General features: G+C 39.0%; 1 protein-coding gene across 1 annotated transcript; it reads left to right on the top strand.

The window, feature by feature from the left end:
- Window positions 1–400: 400 nt before the first annotated feature.
- On the top strand, window positions 401–17,050 carry si:ch211-225h24.2 (uncharacterized protein LOC564539 homolog). The gene is made up of 4 exons (XM_044329744.1): window positions 401–847; window positions 7,226–7,282; window positions 13,725–13,840; window positions 15,167–17,050. Exons 1-4 carry the CDS (start codon window positions 761–763, stop codon window positions 15,594–15,596), a joined length of 690 nt encoding a protein of 229 aa, XP_044185679.1. The 5' UTR covers window positions 401–760; the 3' UTR covers window positions 15,597–17,050.
- Window positions 17,051–17,556: the final 506 nt, after the last annotated feature.

Below are 17,556 nucleotides of genomic sequence, written 5' to 3'. Positions count from 1 at the left end.
TTTTATAATGATAGATTCCATTCCACTGCATTTTCAAGTATTTTTTTTTTATTTTAGATACTTTACATACAGTACATTTTGCTGATAGTACTTCTATAAATTACTTGTAATGGATATCTAAGTAAAGGTCACTTCTTACACTACTGAATTGGTCTAAATATACAGTTTAATATATTTCAAACACAAAACAGACTCATGTATTTGTATATTTTGAGTGTCTGGGAACTGAAGAGGTTAAATGTTTCCAAATATCCGTTTCCGTGTTTTTACAGTCTCCTGTTCATTAAGAATGTGAAAATTATTTCTGCATGAATGCGTAGCTCTATGCTTGCATTGGCCAAAGATGAGAGGTGCGACCCCTCCTCCTCCTCCTCCTCCCTCTGCCATGGCAACTTCAAGGAACCGGGGTAGGGGGGATATGGGAGGAGTTTGAGGTCCAGGTGGTCGAGCCTGCGTAAAAACGCACCAAACGTGCGCCAAAGAGTTACGAAACGAATAGTAAGCGTCATTAAAAAAAAAAAAAGCTCGAACCTTCCAGCTCCTGGCATCTCTATGAATGAATAAACTGTTTGGGAGAAAACCTCCTCTCGCTGCTGCAGAAATCACCAAAACAGCAGAACGCGGTGCGCCGGTGCGTCGCTGCGATCTCTCCACTAAACAGACCAAACTGCTCGGGAAGAAACTTGAGATTTTTTGGGGGGTGAAGTTGACAACTTTTTTCAAAAGACCAAGACGGCTTGTTTGAACGACAAGTGGAGTTATGTTTAAGAAAAGCAAGAGTAAAGTGCTGGTGGATTATGCGTCAGAAGAAGACGACATGTCCTGGCACTATCATCACTCCTACAAGGTAATGAGACGGATGGAAAGGAAACTCAAACAACGCTATTTAGTGCAAACAATGACAGTAATGTTTGGTGTTTAAACTGGCATAATAATAATGAATAATTCTGCTAAAATGCATTATTACACTTGTTGAGCTTCCCTTGTTACAGATTTTTTTTCCCTAGAAACAAGTGTATGAGAAGGAGGCTGTACAAGAGGCTTAACAACAAAGTTGAGCCAAAAACCATTGTATGAGAGCTTTTCTTTTTAAGACTTCTGTCTACTAAATCAACTTAAACGATTTGTTTAGATGGATATTTTTACAGTGGATCAACACGTAAATTATTATAATAAACTGAATAAATAATAAATCAATAAACACTGAAAACATTAGAATTAGAAATGATCATAAATTGGGCTCAAATCCAGTTCTGTACTACTACTCTACACTTGTTCTTGTAATTTTTATGACAATTTGCTACTGAAGTGGCCCAGACCAAACAGATCTCATGCAGTTTACTTCACATTGTAATGAAGCAGAGGGAGGAAGAAGAGGAGGACAAGTGCTGTGCTCGCACTCAGGTGTCATGTCAGATGAGGAGGAGATTGACAGAAATTGCTGAAGGTTCAAGAAAGAACAATAACAATCTAAGCAAACCTAAGACATTTAGGTGGAAACTGTAAAAACATATAAATAACATGATTAAAGCACAGTAAGAACTATTTTAATCTCAAAATTGTCAACTTTGAATCACTCATTATAATAGAGTTTGTGACAGACAGACAGCACTTATTTGTGAAGAAGGAACAGATTGTATCTTTGATGTGTGTATGTGGTTCTTTTCAGTGACTCATTTGAATCAATCTTTTGTCAAATGAAACAATAGACTCTCATTGACTCCTATCTACAGACTCAGTCAGGTGAGCAACAGTGTGTGAGGTCTGAAAGCCTCCATATCAGCACTTGCAAGCAGCTGGGCTCTGTCAAGGTGTTGGGGGTCATTAGGGGAGAATCCATGATAACACACACACACACACACTGAAGTCAAAAGGCATGCGGCAGTCCTGGCTGCGTAAAAAAATAGCAAACTGACATGCAAGTATAATTTCCTATGTGGCCTGGATCAGGTTATTGGTAGGATTCAAATGGAGTTTCAGGTGCTGATGCTCCACTAGTCAGATCCTAAAATTCTAGTTAAAGGAGACATAATGTGGAGAAGTTTCTTACCCCAGTATTTTGGATAGACATAGCAACTAAAAGTCAGTATCAAGGAGAGTAACAGTATCTTTACGCTACTGAGAGTCAAAATAATTTGCTATCAGCTACTTTGTTTTTGGTGTTTTATCAATTCACCATATATATAATATAAACACCTAAAACTGTGCAATGAATTGAGGTTTATAGAGAAAGAGTTTTGTTGCTTTTTGGTTTTACTTCCCTGAACCTTAAAAGTTTCAAGTGTGTTTTGTAAATCAATAAATTGAAGATAGGTATAGGTATATAGGTATAGGTATACTAATGTAGCAATTTGTTAATTAAGTAGATTTTGTAAAACTACAGATTAGCATGTCAGATAGTTTATAAAAAGTAAAAATAAGTGACAAAGAGGTTAAACAGAGAGGATAGTGCTGTTTAATCAGTTCAGAGATTTAAAAAAGTAAATTGTTTACTGTATTTTGAATGTGTGATAAACTCTTTGTGAATCCAGTGCTACCACACAGCACTGGATTATAAATGTGTCATTTTGTGGGTAATTGAGAAGATCAAACAACACCATTTCCCAGCATTTTTCATCTGTTGTTGTGATAATGTCGAGATCTGTGACCCTTGGATGGGTTTATTGCCTATTCCTAACTCCCAGCCTGGGAACCGATGCATGTGGCCTTTACCGCTGAAGAGCTGGTCTGAGTTCAGTTTGTGACTCTGTTCCCAGTGGTACCCAGGACTACTCGGGCTCTAAGAACTGATCTGAGATCAGAGCAGTGGATTCTGCTCCAGATTCCTGGGAAAGTCATCAGGGAGGTCTCCCCATGTTGCCATGGCAATAAAGTACATCCAGGGGTCAGGGGTTGTATCATAAAATGTCGTAAACACAGTGAAGAGGCAGCAGTGATACAGGATGAAACCAGGATAAATGTTATGAAAACACAGTCTGGACATGCAGTCCATTTCCCCTTATTCAATCCGAAGCAGCTACACTGTCTGATGTACTTCATGAGAGAGAGTTAACTAATCACAATAAACTCTTTTTAAACTGTATCAGATCTCCAAAGATCACCAACCACGTTGGCCTGAATTGAAGAAATATTTACTCAACTAAAGCTACCGGGGAAATTTAAAGGAACAGTGTGTAAGATTTAGTTAGTGGCATCTAAATGAGGAACCTTAATGCAATTAACACAATGGCCCTGCGATACAAACTAAGACTTGTTAAGCTTACTGTATAACATTTTGTGGAGATGAGTCAGACAGCTATTGATTCAACACTACGCTCTATTATACTGTAATAAATTCTTAGGTTTTAACTTTTATTTATCTAAGCAAGTTTCACTGGATCTCCCAAAAAAAAACATTCACACCTGGAAGCCCAGAACAACCACAGTCTGATCTGTTGGCTACTGTGCCACTCCAATATAGCTGTCAGGGATTCACAGCATTGCTCAAGGGCACCTCAAGACCTGCTCTTTCACTTTCCCCATGCGCATTTATGTTGGTGGTTCGAGGATCCATCCGACAACTTTCTTACCACGAGCTGCTTGTCCATCTTCTAGGCCATAACTGCTGCTTTGTCCGACTCTTGTAGTAACGCTGTAGGCACATAATCAAGTTGTCTTTGTCTTTTGCGTGTTGTACTCACTGTTGTCTCTTTTTCTGCTTTATGGCAGAACAGATGGATTTACATGTCATGCCTATAAAGTGAATTGAAACTTTTCCCTTAGAGAGAGACACAGGCAGAGAGCAGCAGGCAGACAGGTGGAGACACACAAGTAGAAAGGGATAATCCATCCACAGACACACAGAGGAAAAGAAGGAGAGAAAAGGGGGGAGGAGAGAGAATACAGGATTTGAAGTCAATATCGTCCTCCCTCTGCAGCACTCTAGGGTGACTACAGGCCCTGTGCCGCAGCTTTGCTTTCTTACCCACGATTGAAGTTCAACAGGCTGAAAGAGGCAGCTGTGAGTTTGCGGGACATGTGTGTCGTGTGCCTGTTTGTCTATGGCTTAAAGCGATAGCACACCTGAATACATCAATAACACCACTGTAATTCCGCTGTTTTTGAAACTGGATCATGAGAGTACAGATCAGGTTGGAGCAGAAACTTCAGACGGCCTCACATATAAATCATTAGCGGCAACGAGGAAAAGACAGATAAAGCTGAGGTCTTTGTTGAAGTGAAGAGGGTAAAGTTTCGTCTCAAAAAGTTAAAACCAAATCATCACAGGACTTCATGCCAAAATAAAAAGGGTTTGTGTGAAGCCTCTTTACATTTAAAGAAATAGTTCAAAATTTTGATAAATACACTTCAATCCCACCCTCATATTTGTGTGTTAAATAGTCAAGCGATGGTTAGCTTAGCTTATCTTAGCTTAGTTTAGTCCGCTCATTGCCAACTTAATGACTTTCTCGCTAAGTGACAGCCTGCATAAAATAGTTTTTTAATATCAGATGTAGATTTAGATGGATATTGAGGATATAGCTGCTTGAAAAAATGATAGAATAGCTATATCATTAGCAAAAAGCAAGAGGCTTTACTTCAATTTTTCGAAATTTTGTATATGTAATTACGTTATGATGTCACAGATATGCAAATTACTGTGTGACATCATCTAGCGACATCTAGTGACTTTGGCTTTAGCTACTTCCCTCTGAAAATACACAGCCAAAGGGTCTATCAAGTCACTGTTCCCAGCCAAGAAATACTCACAGCACATAAACCCCTGTCAAGCCACAGCTTCTCGTTTTCACAACAACAAATGAGATGTAAGGTGTTATATTAGGGGGCTTTAGAGATGCTGATAGGTGAATTTTCTTACCTTTTGACAGAACATTCACGTCATACTGTTCAAACCATAATTATGAGCGGCTGAGTGGGGAATAGTGGTCACATCAGACTCCGATTTGGGGGTAACCATCTTGGAAAAATGTCTTAACACTCCCAAGTCAGAATAACAGGAAGTCTTCCCATTCTTGCCATTCTGCTTACATTGTGTAAATAAGGAGCAACAATAGCAAGAGCCCTGTTTACAGTCTTTACACAAAGCTAAGCTACCTGGCTGCTGGCTTCATATTTATGTTGAACTATTCCTTTAAATATATTAAGGGTTACTGCTTATGCTGCTGCCTTGACCAGGACTCCCTGGAAGAGGAGACCCTGTATCTCAATGGGACCTTCCTGGCTAAATAAAGGATAAATGAAAGTAAAAAAAAGTGTAGTACTGTAGGCAGAAACACTTTCTGAGCCACTGGCTTTGGAGTATTGTTGATGTGTGAGGGCTTTTTGAAACTTCTGTTGGTTCTTTAGTATTGAAATTCACTGGGCGTCTTTATTGCCTAGTAATCTGGCTTTTCTAAAGACAACACTGTGCTAAAATTTACACACACACACACACACACACACACACATAGAAAGAGAAAGAGACAGAAAGTGAAAAAAAGAACAGCCCCCTGAGGTGCGAAAGCAGACCTCTTGCTTTCTGTTGTGAGGAGCATTTTCCGAAACACCACTCTCTCTCTCCCCCCTCGCCTGCGCTCACTCTCTCCCTCTGTTCCATGTTGTTAATGCTTTTATGCTCTAACAGTAGTCAGCAATCAGTATGTGTGAGTGTTTGTCAGTGTGCGTCTTTGATCCGCTCAGGTGGCAGAGGCCCAGCAGACTTTGCTCAGACATGTCCAACCACCATTTCTCTCTCTCTCTCTCTCTCTCTCCCTCTCTCATGTAGTTGTTAGATGTTAGAGGTTCTTACAGCTTTGATCATTTTACAGGATTTCTGGCTCCACTTCAGTAATCTCAGGCTCAGCTGCATGTCTGATGACTTCTCTCTGCCCTCTTCTCATGATTTATTTTTTCAGGGCAAGTGCAAGTCAAGTCTAAGTCTTCAAAGGCAAATTACAAGTCTGTGACCACAGTAAATATCAGTCAAAACATATTTCTGTGGTTAAAAGCATTCTGAATGAATAGCTTATCATTGTTATGGCATCATTGTGGACATTAAAGGTCTGTTTAAACTAAGACTCAAGAATATGGTTCTTCAGGATTGGCATGATGAGGTTAAATCCTGTGTAATAACAGTGTGATTAAGTTGTTAAAGACTGATTTTTTTGAAAACTAATCTGTCTAAATTTAGGTGTAGTAGTCATAATCACAGTTCAAGTCAGAGATATTTACAGGACTTTGTCCCAAGAAGGTATGCTTTATATTTGACACAAGATCAAGGTGACAAGTATCATTATAGTATTATTATATGCTAGTTTGTCTTGGTTTTGACAATGAGAGACACACATTAGATAAATGATACTATTGGATTAATCCAAGCACTGTTAAATTAAAAAAAAAAACATTCAACATGAAGAATATCAATGTCACTAAAAAATAATGGCTTTACTTATAAGTAACAAATGAATATCTACCAGAGTGTGCTTGTTTGCTCTTTTTTATATTTGGCTATTTATTTACATACTTGTAAATTTACATACTTGTAAAATAAATGTATTTGTTGATGACCTAGGAACACGTTTTGCTGCGCACTTTATTTCTGTTTCCATAGTCTTTTTTCATGTGCAACTGCCTCCATACACCTCTCCGACGGGTTATTGTGGGAAAAAAGCTTTTTTTTTCATTTATTTGTTTATATATTTATCATTGTCATCATTGTCGTATTATTAGACGTACAACAGTTATCAACAGTTCCTCAACATAAAATAAGAAAGACAATAACACAAATATTATACAAAGGATATACTGAAAATGGAAAAATAAAGCTTGAAGCACAATGGATCCAAAATAGCTCTGCCTTATATACCCAAATGTTGTCATGTGCACTGTTAAAGCAATAGGTCATGTTTTTTTTCTCTCTCTCTTTTGTTTAAATGTACCCTCTGAGCTTCCTCCTCTTCTTCCTCAGTCCTCCATCCATCCCTCCATCTCACCCTCCAAACACAGTATGTTTATGTTACAGCTCTACAAAAAGGCTGCCCTCTCTCTTTTACAGGAAGGTCTGCACCCACTCCACACACACACACACACACACACACACACACACACACACACACACACACACACACACACACACACACAGCATCCCTGCTGCAAACTGTGGATGGTGTGTGTGTGTGTTTGTGTTGGGGGGGTTGCTATTTGTGTTAACTCACCGCTGGTTTCTGTGTGTGTGTGTGTGTCTTAGGACAAAGACATAGAAGGAGAGGAAGAGGAGGAGGAAGCCGTCACAGCAGTGTCCAAGGTAAACAGCACAACTTCACAACTATTTGGATGTAACACAGACACAGACATACTATCTGCTTCCCAACTTATACGCAGTTTACACAGCTTTACCTCTGACAGTTATCCTGTCAAGAAAGGCTCCGCACTCGCCCAACTTGCATTTATCTTGTCACACATTTGACTGTACACACGTGCAGATGTTCATAATATCAGACTTATGTCATCACACTCATGGTTGTGTAACCCTAAGAGAGTCAATCTTATGTCACTAACAGCGCTCATATCCTTTAATTGACCTCAGCATCCCCAATTTACACATACACACACACACACACACACACACACACGCACACAGAGAATTCTGGTCTCCCTGGGAGGAACTACCCATTCGGGAGCTCCCCCGAGAACTACATACCTTCAAGGGCTTTTTTTTCTGTTTCCATTCACACCGCCAATAAGAACGCTGAAGTGATGTAAGCCGGCCGGCGGTTGTTATAACAACGTTACTTCTGTGTGAAATACAACAACAACAACAAGATGGAGGAAGCTGTGATCAGAGCTGTGTGTTTGTTGTGTGTCATGGGTTTCATGATAATACCAGAGTTGGAGAGGAGACGAAAATATGTATACTGTATGTAAATATATAAAAATGGCAATTGCTGTATTAGCTCATGTTTTTGACCAGTCAACATACACTTGCGTCTGGACCACTTGATACTTATGTAACTCAAGGTTCATCTTGTGCTGGGAGACTACCTACCGTGAAGTAGGAGCTAAAAAAGTCCCTCAAAACGGCAGAACTATGACCGTTCCGAGTTCCTGCAGTGCAAACACAATAAAAAAGGGGGTAGTTCCTCCAACAGTTCTTAGAACTATGAAAAAATGCCTACTCTTGCAGGCTGTTTGTTCATGCCAGATGATCACAAGGTGCAGCTGAGGTAAAGCAGAGGACTGCTGAGGCTGCAGTGTTTATCTGTAAACATGCCAGCCTTCAGTCATCATTCCTGGTCTAATCTTTTACCTTATCACTGGGAAACTGTCTTGTTGTGTGGGTGTGTTCTTGTCCTTCCTTTTTTATCCCGTTTGGAACTGTGGAGTCATTTTGATTCGTCCTTCAGTGGATTTTCTCGTGTTAATGTTTGAGTTAGGATTACTGCAGTTTGAGGTTAAAGGGTTAAACAATTATTCTGGTTTATCTAAAATTGGGTCTTATATTTGTAGCTTTGGCCATCATTCCTATCAGTATTAATAATATACACCAAGTTGTTTGCTGAGATCTGGGGATACAACAACATGGCTAAAAGTCCAGCAGGACAAGAAAAATGAGCCGTCAAACAATCATACAGGTTTTAAACAAACCCCCAGGTTATCCAGAGGGGAAAAGGAAAGCGAATGATAAAAGTATTACAAAACCTGTCTGTAGTAATCAATCATAGTTCAATTAATCATAGTTTACAAACTGATTTCCTGGTTCTGCTTTGACCTAGTGTACTTTCTCTGGTTGTATGTGCAGTTTTCCTGTGCAATGAGTTGTTATTACTGACATTTCAGGTTGGCCCACTTTAGCACCAAATAAAGTGGTTTAGATACAGTCATCTAGCTAAACTATAGGTTTGCTTACAACCTGTCAGATCATCTTACCTCTTGTGTTTCTTGCTGCGTCATGCATTGTTGTAGAGATGTCACTCTGTCTCCAGATCTCAGCAATTACTTTAAGTAGAATGTTATCAAAACTGATAGAAATGATGGCCAAAACTACAAAAATAGGGCCTGAGTTGTAATAAACCCTAAATTGTATGGTTTAAGTTATACAGTTGTTAAAGCACCCAACTGCTGCTCTGGAACAGGGTAGTTATAATGTGAGTATTAACTGAGTGGAGATTTAAGTATCACCATATTAAAATGGCTTGTACCACACAGAACAGTTCTTATATGAGAATATTTTAGTATTTACACCTAGTAACTGTCAGGTGTATTTGTTACGTAGCTAATTGAACCACATAACAAAGTTAATGTGAGCTTGCTAATACATTACCTGATTAGACTGAAGGGTAAAAGAGGCAGTGAAATGTTCTGACTTGACACTTGATTAAAATGCTGTTTAATAACGATGTAAACTGGAGAAACTTTGAATTGCATTTCACTAAAACAACATAAATACCTCAAATTCCAAAAACACCTGTAATATTGGACTGAATGACCAAATATATTCGGTTAGTTTAGTGTAATTGATTGTTTCTGGCTCATTCTAATGACTACACTAATACTAAAACACACATATTTCTCCATGTACACATATATGGGTAGAAAAAAAGTCAAATTAAGTTACTGTTTTGCTTTCTAAAACTGTATTTGACATTTATGTTGATGACTTCCTGTTAACATTGCTGATTGGTCTTGATAAGACAACACTACATTTCCTAGCAACCAATTTCCACATTATTAAAGTCTTTACTAACTAAAACATTTTTTATGTTTTTAATGGTGCATTTCACTTGTTTGAAAATAGCTAGTAATTACTAATAATGTAGGAAGGACACACACACACATAGTGATGGATTTATGTATGAATAGCTGGTGTGACCCAATCCTGAATTCCCAAATTTCTCCCCAGCTGATGATTAATGGTTTGAAACTCAACACAGATGAGTTCCAAAGCAAAATTCAGGGAGTATATCTTTAATGTTTGGTCATTTTTGTCCTTATTGGCAAAAGGTTTGCATTATCAAGTGTAAATTAGGGTAAGGGCCAAAGTGAGTCTAGTGGGGAACATCTCATAAATGCTAAAACGGTTTCATGATGTGGGTTTAAGTAAAGTGTCCTGTGTGTATGTAGGCAACTTTATCTGCAGCTGTGCACAGTCCTACAATGTGTGTGTGGATGAGATTATGTGCTGTGTCTTTGTTCATGAGAGATATATATGTATCTCCTGATCTATGTTGACAACAAGTCTTTACTCAAAGGTGTGGTCGTGTTTGAACTCTTCTGAATGTGTCAAGCTTGAGTGCAAACTTCACACACAAACACACAAACACACACATAGTGTATTGTCTTTGTACTCTGGCTGGCTGCCTACTGTATGTATATCTACTGTAGATGACTTAGTTCACAGGACATATTTCATGACCTGTCCTGTTTGTGAGTATAGGGGTGGCTGTGCTGGAGAAGGGAAGGAAATGCAGCATTCTTTCGAGGAGCTTGGCTATTTGGAAGGGAACAATCACTGTGGAAGAAAAACAAGGCTGAAAATAGCCACAGACTGCTCTGACACTGTGGAAGGCTACAATTCTTCCACCGTCGGTTGTTTTATGCTCATATTAGGACACACAAAGTAGACATGGAGTCCTTACCTTTCCCTTCAATGGACTAACAGAGGGACTGTTTATCCATTTCTCTCTAATGAAATTTCTTAAGCAAAACATTCATGATTCTGCGCTCAGAAAATTATGAATTTTATGCACAGCCCTAAAGGGACTCCTTACTTACTTTATATACCGTGCTACCATGGATGTCCATTCCATGACAACGGCCAATCAGGCACAGTGCCTGTCATTTTGTAAATAGTGGATTTGTCATTTTGAAGCAAAATTAAACATATTTGTGATCATCTGTTTAATGGAGAGTCTGCTGTATACAAAGTGGTGCTGAAAACAAGAAGTCAATTACTTGATTTTTTCATCAGCAGAACAGGAAATTAATTGCCAAATAATTTGGATTATCAATTAATCATTTGTAGGGCTGCACCCATGATTATTTTCATTATCGATTAATCTGTCAATCATTTTCTCCTTTAATTGTTTGGTCTATAAAATGTTGTAACTTGAATATTTTGGGGAATTTTTAAAAACATTTACAGATGAATCAATACTGAAAATAATTGTTAGTCGCAGCCCTTAAAAATAACATATATAGAGAGAAACAGGTAAGAGATGAAAGGCAACAAAAGCCTTGGATAAACCTGAACTCATGAACTCATGCAGAGCCATCAATACCTGAAGCTAAACAATGACTTGATTGCTGTCTTATTATGAAATTATTATATCTAATATGTGCAGTTCGTACAATATTTCCAAAATGCCTGTTTAATCTCTCGGTTTTAATCTCTGAGGTATGGATGGAAAAATTTGGTCCAATAAGAGCTCTATTGTTCTGCCAGGCATGGAGCTGTAAGTAAAGCTGTGGCGCTCCCCTCACACAGCGAGCTCAGTGAGCTGCTTGGTTTACCTACTTCTTGGCCAGAGAGATTACTGGGCACTGAGCTGCTTTGGATCTAGAGGGCCGGAGGTTAATGCTGAAGAGAATAGTGAGTAGGCAGGCCTCTGTATGTGCACACATGCATGCATACACATATAAAGCTGGAATTTAGATACATGCACACACACACACACATATTCTCAATCTCTTTTGGCATTTCTAGTTTCTTTTCAACAAAACTACAGCAAATCTGATCTGATCAATGGTTTACACTTGACGGCACACAGGAAACAAGAAGCAGAGCGAGGAGAGATGTAGAAAGAGAGTCAAAGTGGATACATGGTGTTGAGATGATTGATATATCATTTTCCAAATATTTCTGATGATAATAAACTTCAAGAAACTGGCAGGCAAACTCAGGCATGTTAGTGATGAGAGGTGAAGAGCAGAACATTTGATTTTTCACTTATCAGCAGCAGTGCCTGCCCCTGTAGACACCAAAGTTAGGCTAAGTACAAATCCATCACATGTCACATAGTTTTGAATATGGGAAGAGCTCATGTGTGGGATCATGAGTATTCTCATGTGTGCGTTAGATAATAGAGAGCTTGTGAAGCCTATATACCCGTAGGACAAACTGTTCTGTAAAAGTTCATGTTATCTAAACTGACATTCTGAAGCTTGATCTCAGACCTAGTGACAGATCTTATTGTATGTGTTCCTGTTTGGTTTGAGAGACGACTGCTTTCATGTCCAGCTAGTTGTTTGCTTGTTGTAGCTGCTGTCACATCCTCTGGTCTCGCAACACAGAGAATGAAACAGGAGAGATTAAACGTATCATGCACACAGCACAGCTCCTTCATAGATAAAATATAGAAACAAAAGAAGCACACTAAAGGGGTCGCAAGGGTCAAATGAGAATTGAGAATGTTTTGATAACGTTAAAGCAAAGGCAGGCACAGATGCAAGTAGGAGTAAACGTTATGACCTTGACAGTTGACATTGGGAATTCTTCCCAGGCACGGAGAGAAACAGAGCCAAAAGTTTGTTCCATTATCGCTGAGGAGGGCGGTATCTGCGCTCGGGGGAAAGCTGTGAGGGCAGGGAGGAATTCTGATGTGATGTGGGAGTCTGGGGGGGGGGGTTTCAGAGGGAGTGGAGGGTCTTCCACTGGAATGTGGCGCACATTGCTGCCAAGTCAGTGCCACTCAAGCTCTTTCTCTCTCTCTCTGTCTCTAACACTGAACTGGAATTTATAATGTTTTTGATCAGCAGCAATAAGAAAGTTGCCCTGTCTAGTTGGTTATAGTGTTATGATCTTAATGGAACAGTTTGACAATTTGGGAAACATGCCCACTGTTTTTTTTTTTTTGTGGAGAGATAAATAGGAAGATTGATGCCACATGTCTGCATGCTAAATATGAAGCTACCACCTGCAGCTTGTTAGCACAAAGACACAACTTTAAACAGGGTGAAACAGCTAGCCTAGCTCTGTCTGTAACAAAATCTACCTACCAGCAGTAACTTCAGCTGAGAAATAGTCCAAAACCACAACATATAATTTTATGCTTCAGTTTTCCCACAGATACTGTTTTAAAACCATTTCATTTTTTTTGATGACAGCACACAATGAAAGCTGTTGTCCTCCCAGGTCAAAATTGACCCAAGGACAACAGGAGGGTGAAACAAACAAATTATAAGAAGCTAGTGAGCTTTAGAGGTGCTTGTAGACTGATTTTGTTAGCATTGGGCAGAGCCAAACTAGCTGTTTCCCCCTGCTGCCAGTCCTGATGCTAAGCTAAGCTAACCAGTTAATGGCGAGTTTAATATTAACCATACAAACATGAGTGTTACTTTTATGAGAGTATTATGAATATTCCCATCTAACTCTAGGGAAGAAAGTGTATTTCTGAAATGTCATACAAATTCCTTAAAATATGATTGGTGTTGCAGAAAAAGCTCTTTTTCTACCTTTGTGATTCCTTTTTAAAAGGTCGTGTATATATGGATGATAGATGAATATTCAGTTTGGGAATTCAGAGCCAGTGAAGCCCATAACAGAATTTCAAAAATGCACGTCCATCAATCTGTACAAGCTGTTTCTCTAAATTTCCATAAAGTTGACTTTGTGAAATCACTCTCTTCAGGGAGAATAAATCACTTACAAACAGGCATCAGAGATAACAAGCTAACATGCAACAGATGAGGTTATTCATTTCAGCTCCACAATACAAAAGCCAATGCTCTTGTCTGCTGGTTTCTGTCAGGAGGCCAAGGTGAAGAAGATCATGTCCAAGAAAGAGAGGCGGGAGAAGAAGATGTTCTCCTCCAAAGACGATGAGCACTTCTTATTGACCGGAGTCAAGCTGGCTGACCGCAGAGGGTGAGGTTACACACATGATAACTCAGCCGTAGCACCACAGTCTAACTTTATCATTACAAAACCTCCTACCATTTAATCAGAGGTGGAAAGTAACTATTTACTCAAGTACTGTACTTAAATACAATTTTGAGGTATTTGCACTTTACTTGAGCATTTCAATTTTGTTACTAATCCACTACATTGTAGAGTAAAATGTTTTTCTTTACTTTTAGTCAGTGCATTGACTTGTTAGCTATATAATATACAGTACATTACTTCACTGTTTTTACATGCTAAACGTGAGGAAGATGATATTATGCAATGGTATACATTAAACTTCCTTTAACTATATAGTAGTAGTAGTAGTTCATATTGGTTAAGCTGCACCATAAACTAACTATTAGCCTGCTCATCAGTATTTTTACTTGACAAACATTTTTAAGGCAGGATTTTAATTACTCAAATGCAGTATTCTCACACTGAGGTATGGCTACATTTACTTAAATAAAAGATCTAACTACACATCTGTCTGCTTGCTTTTAGAAGCCAATCAATAAAAAATTTAGATATTGGGCTAAATATTAAATATCGGCCACCATTTAGGTGATGTCCTCTACTAATGAAGCCAATAAGTGCATCTCAAATAGTTCCCTGAACAGGTCACCCAGCTAACTCACTCAATGGAAGTTAATCCTTTTGTGTTTCAGTGTGAAATTACAGTAAGATCACTTATTTTAACATCTCAGTTTGCAAACTTGGCCTGAAAATAGTGTAAGTGAAAGGTTTTGATTACTTTTTAACAGCACTAGCTCCAGTATTACTGTATGCAACTTTGTGCTGAAGTATTAATGTGTCACTACAGCTTGCAAATCAGTGGAACCCTAACCTGCACAGACTCTTCCTTGTTTACATCATGTTAACGAAGATATACTCAGTGGCCATTACTGGTCAAGTGTGTGCTGCAAATATTTACAAACTTGACAAAAAATAATGGAGTCACGTCCAGCTACTTGTATTTGTTTATATGTAAGGCAGAGGTTTGCCAGCAGTTATTAACTTTCAGACCCCTTGAGGAAGTGGAACATGTATGAAGAGGAAAACCTAAATTAATCACCTCTCTTGTCACAAACAACCGGGAATTCCCATATAATGGCTCACTGTATGGAGAAAGTTCCACTCTGCAGTGTTAAGATGTCTGATACACACCCGTTCCCCACCCAGCCAATGGTCTATTTATAGTTAAGATGTGAGTGGTCAAGTTAGACTCCAGTAACATTTGTGTGAAATTTTGTGCAACTGTAGCTTTCACGTTTGTACCTCTAATCTTCTTTCTGCGTTTCTCTAAAGGTCTCACAAGAAAATCAAGGATGATGAGAAGGAGAAAGAAAAGAAGGACAAGCCAGAGAAGGGCCTCTGTTTTTGGGAAAGTGTTACCATGACAATGAGGCAAATCTCACCCACCAAAAAACTGGAGAAGATGGAGGGCTGGGAGCCGCCTCACCTCAACAACTTAAATGAGACTATGACTGACGAAGCTCCAGAGGACAAGAGCCAGAAAGGGGACTCACCGGTGTCTTTCCCCGACTCTTTAGGCCTCCCGTTGGAATTGGCCTCCTGGGCGGGCCGGGGTCTGGAAGAGGACTCCTCCCGCTATGCTAACCTGTCGGATTCCACGGCTGCCGTCAGGTGGACAGCCCGTGCCAAAGTCAAGCTGGCTGGCATCAGTAGGATGAGCAGAGGGATCGTGTCAGAGAGCGCATGGGAGGGGTTTAAATAGTACTCATTTTTACCTTTGATACATCCTTCCTCACCTGTATACCACCAATAAAGAGGATGAAGACCTGAACCAAATATCTACTTGTCTCCGTAGTCTAGATCTGGACAAAACCAGTGTTAATGTTAACTGGTATTGAGATGCTGTAGTGTAGCCCTGAACGTAACACAAGAAGTTTGTCCGTATTATTTTAGCTTGAAGACAAGATATGTCAGTTTTTTCCTTGGGCTTTTTAGTCAGGACTGCCAGTTTGGTAAAGCAGGGTTGCCAGTTTGACTCACTGACATAAACTATAAATTACAAGAAATGAAAGCCTTACACTACTGTACCAACTGTGATATCCACTGGTCTGGCATTTAGATGTTTTATATTGCCAAGAAATTTGTGAAATGTATTTGTGGCTGTTGATATATGCAAACCTGCTACTGAAGACTTTATCATGCAAAAAATGGGTTTCACTTCATTTATGTCTATGCAGTTACAGCATCTGAGCAAAGAATGTGAGTCTGAAACCTTAACTTAAACATCGATAATGGGCTTAAAACTCTTGCAAAATACTTCTAGGATCTGGAATACTGGTGTGTATACAGTGTGTGTTTGTGTGTGTGTGTGTCTGAGAGAGAGAGAGAGGAGGTGAGTTTGTGGGTGGACATGCACACACATTTGTTATAGTGAATCTCTGTTAGCATCGCAAAAGAGATTTGAAAAGGTGTCTGAAGTACTGCTGTTGTACTGGGAGTAACTGTGGGGTAAAAAAAACATCATGAACATTTGTGTGGTTACAAAAATCAAGGCAACCCTCTCAGCATCATTGATTGATGCATATTTTAATCTTATGCTGAATGATATTTATAATTTTGCCGATGAAAAGATAAAAGCCAAACTCTGTGTATACTGAAACCGTTTCTCTAGAAAAGCGGTGACACCGTGCACCTGTTAAGTGCCTTGTATTGATAGAATGACATCATGTATTTGCTGTAAATTTGAACTAGAAAGAACCACAAACCTGCAGTGCTTATTACAATGTCTATGCTGGTGCATGTGGGTCAATCCAGTATGCACCTCTGCTACACCAGCCACTAATACAAATGGTGTTAGTACACCAGCAGGAGCAAGTGTTTGATTCAACTTGATTTATGAAGAGCTGGTCAGTTCAGCTGTGTTTGCATATCTGTATATTGTATAGGATTGAGACAATGAAGACTAATTTCATTTCTACAATTATTTTCTTTTAGGTGAATAAGAAAATTGTTAAACATTAATTCCACTGGTCTTAGCTTCTCTCTTCTTGTCTTTGTTTTTATCTGTTTGCTGAATTTGTTTGATATTGATTTCTGCTTCATCGCAGCCAGGAGTGTACTCAGGTACAGGTCCGCTGCCAAGGATGCCTGTATCCTGTATTTATTCTCTAAAAGGCTGGGCCACATTTTCCCAAACAGAATAAAGATTTACTCTGACAGCTTGGCTCTACTTTTTTCAACACGTTGCAGTCTGGAGTAAATACACGTCTTGATTTACTGGACTTTGCTTTCAACACACAGATGGTTTTCAGTGATACAGTGGCCAAAACAGAAACAGGCCACTACAGTCCTTCATCAGAAGGCATTTAGATAAAAAAAATGATTGTTTTTGTCCTGTAAAACAACACTTTGCTACTTTGCTTTTCTAAATCTTTTTCCACAATTTCCACATCTTTACAAGAATGTGATGTTTCATAACTTGTTAATCTATCTTCTGAACACATTTTTATAAAAGTCAGCTTCTGCCTTGCAGGACACCTCCCACTGAAATGCAGCATAATAGGAAACATATGAATCAGGAAATTTGCTTGTGTATTTAGTAGCAAAGAATTATCTTCAGTTTTTTAGATGGATAGATACTTAATCACTGTGATGACTGTAAAATCCAAATCTAAGGACTGCAAACTATTATAATGCAAAGTCTAAAAAAGGAAGGACAATAA

The sequence above is a fragment of the Thunnus albacares genome, chromosome 16 (genome assembly GCF_914725855.1).
Source record: "Thunnus albacares chromosome 16, fThuAlb1.1, whole genome shotgun sequence".
Taxonomy (NCBI): Eukaryota; Metazoa; Chordata; class Actinopteri; order Scombriformes; family Scombridae; genus Thunnus; species Thunnus albacares.
This window is presented reverse-complemented; position numbering and strand designations above follow the sequence as displayed.